The 13,358-nt window shown below is 36.8% G+C and overlaps 1 protein-coding gene across 1 annotated transcript; it reads left to right on the plus strand.

Moving 5' to 3' along the window:
- Window positions 1-10,326: 10,326 nt before the first annotated feature.
- Window positions 10,327-13,029, plus strand: LOC110942786. The gene is made up of 3 exons (XM_022184552.1): window positions 10,327-10,415; window positions 11,112-11,660; window positions 11,732-13,029. The coding sequence occupies exons 2-3, from the start codon at window positions 11,112-11,114 to the stop codon at window positions 12,893-12,895; spliced, it is 1,713 nt and encodes a 570-aa protein (XP_022040244.1). The 5' UTR covers window positions 10,327-10,415; the 3' UTR covers window positions 12,896-13,029.
- Window positions 13,030-13,358: the final 329 nt, after the last annotated feature.

A 13,358-nucleotide genomic window follows, 5' to 3' on the forward strand; every position in this document is an offset into this window, starting at 1 on the left:
CGTCGTTTGACCAACAATTTTTTTTTTTTTAGAGTAAACTGCAATTTTACCCCCTGAGGTTAGAGGTCATTGGCACTCTTACCCCCTAAGGAAATAATTGCAATTTTACCCCCCACTGTTAACTGTTATGTCGCAATTCTACCCCCCGGCTTCAATTTTATTGACCGGTCAACATAAACATGGGAGGGTCAAAGGGTATAAAAGTAATTTCACCAAAAATTGTACTATATATATTAAAATAACCTCTAAACTCAACCATACATCACAACCTTACCCCCTAAGTTTCCTCTTCATCTCTTCCGGCGAATTCTCCTTCCCTCAAGCTTCTTCACCGGCGACCTCTCTTCACCAGCGACCTCCATTCCCTCCGGCGACCTCCACTTCATCTTCTTCACCACTCCATCTTCTTCACCACTCTTTCTTCTTCACCACACGAGCACAGGATGACTGAACAGAATGCCATTATGCATCCAGCTCCACCGGCTGAGCCAGGGCCGACAACCACACCACCGGCCACCATCGATCCAGCTGTGGTCCAGAGATCCTCCCTTTTCTCGCAATTTTCAGGTATAATGAAACAACTGTTTTGATTGTGGGGTAAAATCAAACCACTAATAATGGATGTTTGTGTATTTGCAGTGGACATGAGGATTCATGTTTCACTACGATCGATTGTGGTCTCATTGGTGCTCAAGATGCGAGGCCGCCTGTTCCTGCATTTCCAGTTTCCGCCTCAGCAGGAAATGGTTGTGTAGGATACTTAAACTCTAATCTTCTAGGTTCTTTTGGGTTAATATGTAGTGTAGGATAGTTAAACTCTAATCTTCTAGGATCTTTTGGGTTAATGTGTAGGATCTTATGTTTGATCATAGAACACATTGACTGATTGGTTATATTACTCTACTGTTAATAGGGCTGTTCAAAAAGCTCGCGGCTCGAAGCTCGCTCGGATTTAGCTCGGAAAAAGCTCGCTCGATTTGGCTCGGTTTAAAAGTGAGCCGAGCCAGCTCGGCTCGGTTAGAAAGTGAGCCTAGCTCGGCTCGGCTCGTTACGAGCCGAGCTGGCTCGGTTCGGCTCGCTTTTTAGCTCGGCTCGGTTTAGCTCGAATTATTTTACTTATAATAAGTTTTAATTTAATATACATTATAATATATTACAAAAAAACTGATTATTAGTTACATGTATATAGGTTTGTAATTTGATATTTATGCATATTTGAAGATTGATTACCATACTAATGAACTAATATTGTATTTTATTGAAATTAAAACTTATTTTGCGTTGTTAAACTTGATTTTGGTTTGAATTGTATTAGGTTGAACTTATTTTGAATATATTCTTTTAAATTATTGAATAATATTTTAGGCTATTAAATTTTAAGAGGTATATATTAGTTTTTTTTTTATAAAATCGAGCCAAACCAAGCTGAGCCGAGCTAGCTCGGTTTAAAACCAAGCCGAGCCCGAGCTTAGATTTTCAGCTCGGTTTCAAATCCGAGCCGAGCCCAGCCAGCTCGGTTTATAATCGAGCCGAGCCCGAGCTTGGCCTGGCTCGGCTCGGCTCGGCTCATGAACAACCCTTTAAGTTGATGGTATATTTGACTGTTAAGTTTGATCAAATTAGTGGTGTTTGGTTTGATCAAATTAGTGGTGTTTTGGTTTGATCATAGAACAGTGGTGTTTGGTTTGATCAAATTGGTTATATTACTCTGTTGTTAATTTGAGTTTATGTGTAGGATCTTATGTTTGATCATAGAACACATGTGTAGTAATAATGGTGTTTGGTTTGATCATAGAACAGAACAGAGGTTCTGGTGTTTGGTTTGATCATAGAACAGAATGTTGGTTATATTTGACCATTGTTAAGTTGCTGTTGTGGGTTAATGTTGCTGCTGATCATAGAACAGAATGTTGTTGCTGTTAAGTTGCTGCTGATCTTTTGCTGTTAAGTTGCTGCTGATCATAGAACATAACAGAATGTTGATGCTGTTAAATTGCTGTGTGTAATGCAAATGCAAATGCATTACAGAAGGTTTTACATGCCAGCTGTGGCTGATGCAATTGAGGCCTTTATCAATGCTTTTAGCAATGGTTTTAAGCTGTGGCTGAAAGTTGCTGTTGTTAATGTTAAGTTGCTCTGCTGTTAATCTTAAGTTGCTCTGCTGTTAACTTAGAAGCATTGTTGTTAATGTTGGTCATAGAAAACACATAAGAACACATTGACTGATGCAGAGGTGCTGATGCATTTGCATTTGCACTTGGTGCAATCACCATCACTTGTTATGCTTGTTATGCTTAACCCATAGTTGAAAGTCAATAGGTGTATGTGCAAAGGTTCATGGAGATGGGACAGTAGCGAAGGGTGGTCAGCGGTGGCTGAGTGGCTTGAATTCTGTTACAAGCCTGTTTATATGGTGGTGGAATCGAATATGGATGGTGGCGGGAAAGGTTTTGGAAGTTGCAGGGGGTAATTGTGCTTCTAAACATAAATTATAGGGGGTTATAAGAAAGGGTTTTTTAGTAATTTACCCAAGTCAACACATCAGCCAACATATTTGATTCCAGGGGGTAAACATGCGACATAAAAGCAAACGTTGGGGGGTAAAATAGTCATTTCACCCCCAAGTCAACAGACTAGTCAACAAAATTGAAGCCGGCGGGTAGAATTGCGACATAACAGTTAATAGTGGGGGGTAAAATTGCAATTATTTCCATAAGGGGGGTAAGAGTGCCAATGACCCCTAACATCAGGGGGTAAAATTGCAGTTTACTCATTTTTTTATAAACATTTTTATTTGGGACGATGATTGGTAAATACTAGTCACAAGGAAAATCGTGTTGCATTCCTGGCTTACCAACTATCGGTTAATTATTGTCGGAGTTGATCCTGTATAAACAGTGCTAATTATAAGAGCCATAAGAATAGATCTGAGCCACTAATAGTATAAATCAAGTGTTAGTATTGGTTACAAATAAAACACCTATAAGATCATGCATAGTCGTCCCAAAAATGGGCGTTTTTTGGTAAACCACGCCAAAGCACGCCCGACCCACGCCCTCCGGGGCGTTTTTGAACCATTTTTTTTAAAAGCGTTGTTTTAAAAACGCTGGAGCCCCGCACACTTTTCGAAATGTTACCGTTGATAAACGGTCAAATTAATTGAAAAATAAATTTTTTTATTTAAACTTTTACCTTGTTTTAATCCCACTTCTCACCTCATTTTTTATAAACTTTTCATCCATATTCTCTATTTTTTAAAAACTTTCTCCACTTTTCACCCACAATCATGAAACCCTTCCGACCCCATTCAGTGTGCCTTCGAGACCCGGTAACCCCAATACTAATGTATTGTGTTAATTTTAAATCTATACGTAAGTTCTTATTTTGTTGTTTAATTCTTATGTGTTGCTATTTTTTCCTTTTGTGTTTTTATTGAGAACCTACTTGAAATAAACTTGTTTTCTACTAGTTATGTAATAGTATGTGCTATTTACAAAATTAAAACAAAAACATGAAATTGTGCTAGTATGTAACAGTATGTGTTGTTTATAAAATAAAAAAAAAAATAAAATTTTGCTATTTATGTAATAGTATTTGTTGTTTACAAAATAAAAAAAAAACATGAAATTGTGCTGCTTACGGTGTGGATTAATGTGCTTATTACAGTGTTATGCTCATTATGGGATGTGCTAATGGTGGTAGTGTGGGATGTTACCGTTGAATGTGCTGACAGTGGTGTTGCCGTGCTGATTGAGGTGTTGATGTTGACGATGTGCTGATTATGGTGTTGACGATGATGTTGATTACGGTGTTGCTAATGATCATGATGATGATGTTGATTACAGTGCTAATTCGATGATAAAGAATAGATTAGGAGATTAGGATTTGAACTAATTTTGCATAAATTTATACACCAGCTTGCAAAGTATGTTATATGTCTTTAAAATTGACAGGATTCATACTTTATGTTTACAAAACCTTGCACAGTATGTCCTTTAGCCCTAATGTTAAATCATGGCATATTGGTAATTTTACTCATTTATTTAAAATATATTTAATTAATAATAAAAAAATTCAAAAAATAAAATATATAAAAAGATACATATATCAGATCCTCTCTCTCTCTCTCTCAACTTTCTTTCTCTCTTTTAACTTTCTTTCTCTCTCTCTCTAACAACCTTATCTCACCACCACCACCACCATAAACAACCCTCGCCTGCAACTTGTTCTCACCCATTTCTCTATCTATTATCCACACCCACCACCCGACCACTATGACCACCATCACCCCGCCACCAGCTCTCGACCACAATCACCACCACCCGACAACCACCACTCGTTTTCTCCAATCTTAGATCTGTAAGATCTTGGATTCCTGCAAGAAACGAAACCCCTAATCCTTTCATTTATCTCCACCTTATGCCTCCATTTAAACACCTCAGCCACCGCCTCCTACCGCCCTAGCATCTCAATGGGGATTTCTTTAACAACGACACCCATCTTTTTTCTATACAACAATTACCACAGCCATTGCCTCCTACCGCCCCACTCTTGATTCTGGATCTTTTTGGCGGGTCGGGTTCTAGGGTTTGTGAAATAGGGGTTTGGCCCAACATCTTCGGTGGTGAGAGAATAGGGATGGATGGGCGATATTGGGCGGATGTCAGTGCTTGCAAGCGTGGTGGTGGTTCAGGAGTGGTTGGTAGGGGTGTGCATGGGTCGGTTTGGGTTGGATTTGACCTAAAACCATAACCATAACCACAATGTCGGTTAATGGATAACCATAACCATAACCGATCGGTTATGGTGGTTATGGTTATTCGGTTTTGATGGTTTTAGCGGGTCGGTTATGGGTGGTTAACTGTGTATTTAACTTAGCTAAAATTAACTTAATTTTTTTAACATGGAATAAATTATTATTGCATATTTGTATATGTTAGTATATCACATAGCATAAAAAATACATATAATATATAATATTAACTAGAATTACCACCCGCCGCAATGCGGCGGGGATTCTTTAGTTATATATCGTATTAGATAAAATACAAATGTTTCTTACATGACCACGAGCATGTGTGTAAAATATAGAAAAGAATAACTAAGTCGATTTCTGACCCGCGCGTTGCGACAGACTTTTCAAACGAGAAAAATAGACGCGCTGCTATACGCCTGTCAAACGGGAAAAGTAGATGAAAAAACATTGAACCCCACACGCAAATTGCGACGTGTTAACTCAGAAAATTTAGAACGAAACGTTAAATGGAAAATTTACGAAAGGCTAAAAGTCCAAGGGATCAAAATTGAAAGTAAAAAACTGTTGGGGTTAAATTGTAAAAGATGAAAAATTTGTGTTAAAAGCAAAAAAATCAAAGGGGTTAAATGCAAAAAATGGAAACTTTAGAATTAAAAGTGAAATATCAAATTAATCAAAGGGTTAAATTACTTAAGATTGAAACTTTAAACCTAATTTGCCAAATATGTAAACTTTAGAGTTAGAAATGAAAATTTCAAAATTATTTTTGAAAAACTCCCAAAGCATCATGTACAACACATATATGCATAAGTAACTTGCTAATTTATAGTATTTAAATACCAATTATTATTGAATATTGAAATAAAGTGATATGATACATTCTATAAATTCAAATAAACATCTAACCAAAACCACAAAACGATATGAAAAACCTAAAATACTAAAACTCTTCAATAAACAACATCAAATATAAAAAATATGGTATAATGTCCTAAATCCTACAAAAATTTATTACACGTCGGTTCGGTTCAGTTATGGTGGGTATAGAAAAAATAATAACCATAACCGACCCGCTACTTTCGGTTTTCAAAAAAACCATTAACCGACCCATCGATTTTTTATCTGGTTCGGTTTTTTCGGTTCGGTTTTGTCGGTTAATTCGATTATGGTTCGGTTAATTCGGTTTTTTGCACACCCCTGGTTGGGGTGGGGTAGGTGGTGATGGTCGGATATTGCAGGTGAGGTGGTAGTGGTTCAGGAGTGGTTGGGGTAGGGTAAGTGGTGATGGTCGGAGATTTGCAGGCGAGAGGGGGGGGGGTGGTTCTAATAGTGTGTGTTGTGCTTGGGTTTCTGTAGAGCATCGTGGAGGGAGGTGGGGTGTGTGGTGATTGGGGTAGAGAGAGAGAGAGAGAGAGAGAGAGAGAGAGAGAGAGAGAGAGAGAGAGAGAGAGAGAGAGAGAGAGAGAGAGAGAGAGAGAGAGAGAGAGAGAGAGAGAGAGAGAGAGAGAGAGAGAGAGAGAGGATTTATGTGTGTGTGTGTATATATATAATTTTCTTTAAACATGATTATTTTATTTGTTATTTTTTATGATTGTTTATTTTAATATTTGGTAAAATGACCAAAATGCCCTCATGTGGGGTCCACTTGGTCAGACTTAACCATAAAAGTTAACTGAGTTAGGGCTAATGAACATATTATGCAAGATTTTGTAAACACAAAGTATGAATCTCGTCAATTTTAAAGACAAATGACATAATATACAAGTTTGTGTAAACATAAAGGACGATTTTTGTAATTTACTCATTACATAAAGACAATGGAAAATATAATAAAGAAAAAGTTTACAAGTATGGTTCGGGTAAACGGGTATTCACATTTTGGTAAGGCCTGATATGATATAATACTGTACCATTCTACGCAAGCAAAATTATTTTATATCTGAATACCCATTCTAAATTTCTATTGGTCTTGGGTTTACCCATAACATTTGGGTTCATTTATCATCCTATTAACATGAGATCAACTTCAGGTAATCAGGTCGTTGTCACTTAATATTATATGCATTTAAACCCACGTAGAACATCTATTTTAGTGGGTTCAGTTATTCTACAAATGCTCCTAATTGTAAGAAGTGTAAGTAGGCTTTATAGAGTGACAAGTTTCCAAGAACCTAAAACCTAAACCCACTTACCACCACCCAAAACCTAAACACCCACCCCACCCCACCATCACCCAAAAACCTAAACCCCCACCCCCTCCCCTGTGCAAAAAAAAAAAAAAAAAAAAAAAAAACCTATACCTCACCAAAAAACCTAACCCCCACCACCACCCAAAAACCAAACCCCCCTCCCCTGTACACATCTTATTTTTAGGAGCCTTTTTATATATGATTTTTTCAGTATATTTTATATTTTCTGAGCGTTTAGAATTAAGATTTTCCTTTAAAATTCATAGTTTTCCACCATCCCTTATTTATACATCAAGAGTGGAACACTAAATAAAACTCAAGTGACATTAGAGGAGAGAGAAGATTCAAACATTTTAGTATAACATATAAAAAAACTTGGTTACTAATATATAAAATTATCACATTAATTATTTAGCATATTTGGTTTTTAGATTGTTTCCTATGTATAATAACTAGTTACTTTTGGTGTGATTAGGCAAGAAACATGTATATCACAAAATAAAATAAATATATATATTATCTATACTGACAAAAAGAAAGTCTGGGAATAGTAATTGCTTACTGTTGGTGGAGATGGACGGTTAAAAGAAGTTAGGGGGAAGACTGATAGGTGGCTTGCGTGTCACTTTTCTATTGGTTCAATCAATTTACGATTTTTATCCTCAGTTTAAAATTACGGTTTCGTTCTTAGTTATAATTACATTTTTGCCTCAAGTTCAAAATAAAATTATGTTTTTACCCCTAGATTAAAATTATGATTTTGCCCTTAGTTCGAAAATAAAAATATGATTTTGCGCCCATTTCAAAAATTACGGTTTCGCCCTGAGTTCAAATTTACGTTTTTGCCCCCTATTTAAAATAAAATTATGCTTTTGTTACACCTCAAAATTTTGATTTTGCTCTTAGTTCAAAATTATGATTTTACCCCAGCTTAAAATTACGAATTTGCCCTCAATTTAAAATTATGATTTTTGCCCCATTTCAAAAATTACGATTTTGCCCACCAGTAAAAAATTGTAGTCTTGCCATCACACTCGCTCATTGGTCCTGACAAATTACTATTTTCCCCCAACTCAAAAGTACAGGCTTGTCATCGTTTTTGTTTTTTTAGCAAAACTATGTAACTGTTTTGGTTTAATTGGTTGACTTGGTGTATTTTTTTATTGAGATTGTGTTATAAGTAGTATGTACAAGTAACCAAAATATATATGTACATGTTATGAAACTAGGAAATATTCGACCTAGCGCCCCACAACGCGGACGAGGCATAACACTAGTTAATGACAAAAGATACCTCGTATAACCAAAAGATAAACCCATAATATGTCAAAAAAAAAAAAAAAAAAGAAGATATCAGTACTTGTTTACATGGATGGTAGCCATGTTGAGTCATGGAAGGTAGTAGGGGCTTTGACTAGTGTAGTAGTAGAAATACTAACAATAAGTATAATAAGGGTGTGTGTTGGCACACCCATTTGCCAATCTACACACCTTAAAAGGTGTTTTTTATCCTTATATGCACATCATGCAGTGTCAAACTGTGGTCAAAACGCGGCGTTTTGGTCCGGTTAACTAGACAAATACTGATGGGCTTCTGACGGGTCTGTTAAACCGGACCAAAACGTCGAGCTTTGCCGCGTTTTGGTCCTGTTAACCAGACCGGGTGTCAGTGTTTTGTCTGGTTGACAGGACCAAAACGCGGCCAAAGCTCGTTGTTTTGGTCCGGTCAACAGACCCGTCAGACACCCGTCAGTCTTTGCCCGGTTAACCGGACCAAAACGCCGCATTTTGGCCACAGTTCGACACTGCAGGGTGTGCATATAAGGACAAAAACACATTTTTAGGGTGACTATCTACACACTTGGTGTGTAGATAGTTTGGGCCTATAACAATAACAATGACAAAGCCCAAAAACATGAAATAATAATGATAATAACAACAACAACAACAACAACAACAACAACAACAACAACAACAACAACAACAACAACAACAACAACAACAACAACAACAACAACAACAACAACAACAACAACAACAACAACAACAACAACAACAACAACAACAACAACAACAACAACAACAACAACAACAACAACAACAACAACAACAACAACAACAACAACAACAACAACAACAACAACAACAATAATAATAATAATAATAATGACAACGACGACGCAAAGGGAGGAAAAGTAGGTGGTGTAGGGGTTGAACCCATGAGCTATCATTTGAGGGCACGCTGCACTAGTAAACTAATACATACTCGACACCATCCATACTTTTATCCGACACTGCATCCAGTAAACTAATATCTATCAAAACAAAGAGCAGAAATCAAAACAATCAAACACATTATAAAAAGTCAAGTACGAGAGGATCACCTTTGCCTCCCCTACCAAACACGGGATTATCGGTAGGATTAAACCACAAACGATTAAAGGCAACCTTAACAAGCACATGCTCATGATAAGGGCGAGCATAGGTTAAAAAAGTTTGCAAACGGGTTACTATCGCAGAATCAAACGTGGGATTACAGAGTTTAGAAAGATCAAGGAGACAAGCAGGATCACGCTACGACATCACAAAAGAGACCAAAGACTTCTCAACCCAAAAAAGTTATATCAAATTACCACTGCATAATCATTATAGCAACAATGAATAATGAGTAAGAACACTTGTGTATGAAATGAGGTATAAGATGCAATTTACAAAGACCACTCTCAACTCAAAACCCATTTAAAAACCAAAGCAACATCTCAACCCAACTTTAAAAGAAGACAAATAAAAATCCTTGAGTAAAATGCCATTTTCGTCCCTGATGTTTGACCAGTTTTATGACTTTTGTCCCAATCTTTGTTTTTCCACATCTGGATCCAAAAGGTTTGAAATCTTGTCATTTTCACCCGGCTTGTTAACTCCATCTATTTTTCTCTGTTAAGTTAGTAGTATTTCCGTCTTTTTTGTTAACTTAAAATAACAACTAATTCTTTTTCACTCTATGTAAAAAGACTGAATACTCCTGAAAAAGACTAAATTGCCCTTTAAGCTAAACAAGACGAAAATATCCCTAACTTAACGAAAAAATAGATGAGATTAACAAGCCCAATGAAAATGACAAAATTTCAAACATTTTAAATCAATATGCAGAAAAACAAAATTTTGGAAGAAAGTCACAAAACAGAACAAACTGCATGGACGAAAATGACATTTTACTCAAAAAAAAAAAAAAAAAAAAAAATCTTTACAAAATGTTGGTCAAACGTGTTCATTGGTTTAGTGTTGTGATTGCCACAAAACACACAATTCGTAAAAATCGACCCAAACAAAAGCCTATTTAGTCAGTCGTCTCCTTTTAATTTTATAATAATAATAATACCCGAACACATTCTTGCTTTGGGTTCTCTCCTCAGGAACGCTCTCACGCAACAAGAACAACAACTTGTTCTCACTTGCAATATTTTCCAAAGGTAAATTTATTCTCACCATCGTTGCCTGATCATCACCCACAGTTTCATATCTTTGTTTCTTGCATTCTACATCATCACGTTGCATTTTAGCCTTCAAACAATGAGTAAACGGATAAATATGATTCAAAACATCAATACCCATATGTTTAATCTTTGTTTCTTAACGTGGGATTCATTACATTCAAGTTTATCAAGCTTTTTTACTCTTGTTTTATGATCTTTTGCTTTGGTTTGTAGTCATACACTTATATTATTCAGTGTGTTCATAATTTGGGGCTATCTTATATGAGCAAGATATAGGTTTGATCTAATTGCTTCTGTGTTCATCCTGAGTGCTTTTAGTTATTCATGTTTGATGTGTTCATTGCATTCATTGTTTTTGTTGTATTTGTTCAAGTAGTTACCAGATTGTTATGATTCTTGGGTTCATTACGGATCTGAGTTAATTTTTTAATGTTATTTTGTTGGATTTATTGGAATTTCTCAATATAAATATGGCAAAGTTTCGCCTTTGGGGGCGAAGATATAGAATAGGCGTAAATCGCGTCAAATTCGAGGGGAAAATTAGTTTCTGTTTCCGGGAAGAAAAATGTGTTTAGCCATACTCATACAATTAAGTACTTGTATATTGATTGAGACATGAAGTTAATTAGTAACGTACTAACGTTGTCTGTTTTCGTGTTTGGTTGTGGATAGATGGATAAAGATATCGATGATGTTGATAAACGTGTCGAGTGGCTACATTCTGAACGGTATACTGCTGCTGGTAACATTTTCGGAGAGCCACAGAAGACCACGCGGGTCGGGGATGAGTACCAGGCACAAATCCCAGATTTAATGACAGAAAACGAGCGGTTACAACTCATGAATGCAAAGGGTGAGTTTTGTGTTGTAGGTTGTGAAACCGACAATGGTTTGGTTCCGGTTCCGGTTCCTTGTTCATCAAGGGAAGAATGTTGGAGCGCGATTGAACATGATAGTTTTATTCTTGGTTTATATATATTTGGCAAGAATCTTCGCGTTGTGAACAAGTTCATAGGGGATAAAGGTATGCCAAATGTTATATCGTATTACTATGGGAAGTTTTATAGAAGCGGTGAATACCAAAAGTGGTCGATGTATCGGAAAAAAAGAATTAAAAAGTCTCTTCCTGGAAAAAAGATTTTCAGAGGGTGGAGGCTGCAAGAGCTTTTGTCTCGATTGCTTTCTAATGTGACCGACGAGTGTAAAGCTAGTTTGACTCAGGTACTTTGTTTATTGTTGACTTTTCTACAGTTAGAACAATCGGTTTTTAATGTATGGTTTCTTTCTTGTAGGTTATTAAAACGTTTGAGGAGGGAAAACTTTCGTTTGAGAAGTATGTGTTCACTTTAAGGGATACGATGGGCCTCGATCTTCTTGTACAAGCCGTAGCCATTGGTAAAGGGAAACAAGACCTTACTATCAAGACCCGAACGCGATTAAGAAGCAAGAAAGTTGAATCTACTTGCTCGTTTCTTAAAACGGAAGAAATTGTTGATATTTTGAAAGATCGAATTGGATTAAGCAAAACGCGGTTAAATGAGTTCTTCTGGGCCGCTGTGTGGCCTCGGCTTTTGGCTAGAGGATGGCACTATGAACAGGCTAGAAACTACGCGTTCGAAAACTCGAAGAATTTAGTGTTTCTTGCACCTGGTGTGACAAAGTTTTCAAGGAGGAGTCTGGTCAAAGGAAGTCAATATTTTGAGTCGTTGACTGAAGTGCTGAATAAAGTTGCATCTGAACCGCACCTTCTTGAACACGAACCTGACAAGGACCGGTCGGTCGACCCACATGAAGCACACGGGTCAGATGATGAACAAGATTCGATGAAATGCACGGTTGTGGATACCAGTTTCGTTGGGCTAGTCAAAGTCAGAGAGCTCGCGAGTTTGACTGATTTTAAACCTGCAGATATGCAAGCGTCGGCTAGTGTTTCTGGAGAAAGCGAACATGACACAACAGAAGAACCTCAAAACGAAGATGTGAATCTTAAGAAAGCCGAAAATACCAAAATGGATCTCTCTACAGATGTGCAGCCAGCAAGAAAACTGAAGTTGGTATTCAAACGAAAAACAAAACGTCAAACGGTTGACAATATTAAAAACGACAACACTCGTGGTGAAGATGAAGACATGGAAGATGCTGCATGTTCTAAGAACAAGCGTACAAAGATAGTGAACGACTTGAACAACAACCCTCGAGCGGGTCCCAGTTCAGACGATGATAACAAATCATCTTCTGCTAAATCATCAGTTGTAACTGACTCGTTGACTATTGCTAATGGTCAACGACAGAGTAGAAGAAACCGTGCAATGACGACAAAAGCGTTGGAAGCTCTTGAGAATGGATTCATGAACCCAGAAAAGACGAGGAGAGAGGCGCAGGATAGGACCTGGAAGCGTGTTCCTGCTAAAACGGCCCTTGTATCGAGTGTTTTGCATCGGAACATTAGAATTTAAATTTGTAAATTGAAATGTTTTTGCTACTGTCCTTAAACAAACTTTCTAAATACTAATTTTGGTGAGAACTTGTTTCATAAACAACGTTTATTGACATAAACGTGACATGAACAGAAGGCACGTTCGTTCATTTATGTTCGTGAATGTTTGGTAACATGTTCGTTTATGTTCGATAGTTCATTAGTGTTTTTAGTATTTATATTTTACTTAAATACTTTAAAATTCTGATAAATAAAATATCTAATAAGCGTTTTTTCGTATTATATATTCTCTTCATGAATGTTTTTTGTGTTCGTTTGTTTCCCTTTGTGTTCATGAACATTAGTTTGTGCTCATTTGTGTTCATCAACGTTCGTTGCCTAAAATTTCAAAACAAACACAAACGAACACGAACAAATTCATTTTCTTAACAAATGAACACGAACATAAAATCTCGTTCGGTAAATGTTCATGAACAGTTCAT

Source organism: Helianthus annuus, chromosome 1, assembly GCF_002127325.2.
Source record: "Helianthus annuus cultivar XRQ/B chromosome 1, HanXRQr2.0-SUNRISE, whole genome shotgun sequence".
In the NCBI taxonomy this organism is placed as follows: Eukaryota; Viridiplantae; Streptophyta; class Magnoliopsida; order Asterales; family Asteraceae; genus Helianthus; species Helianthus annuus.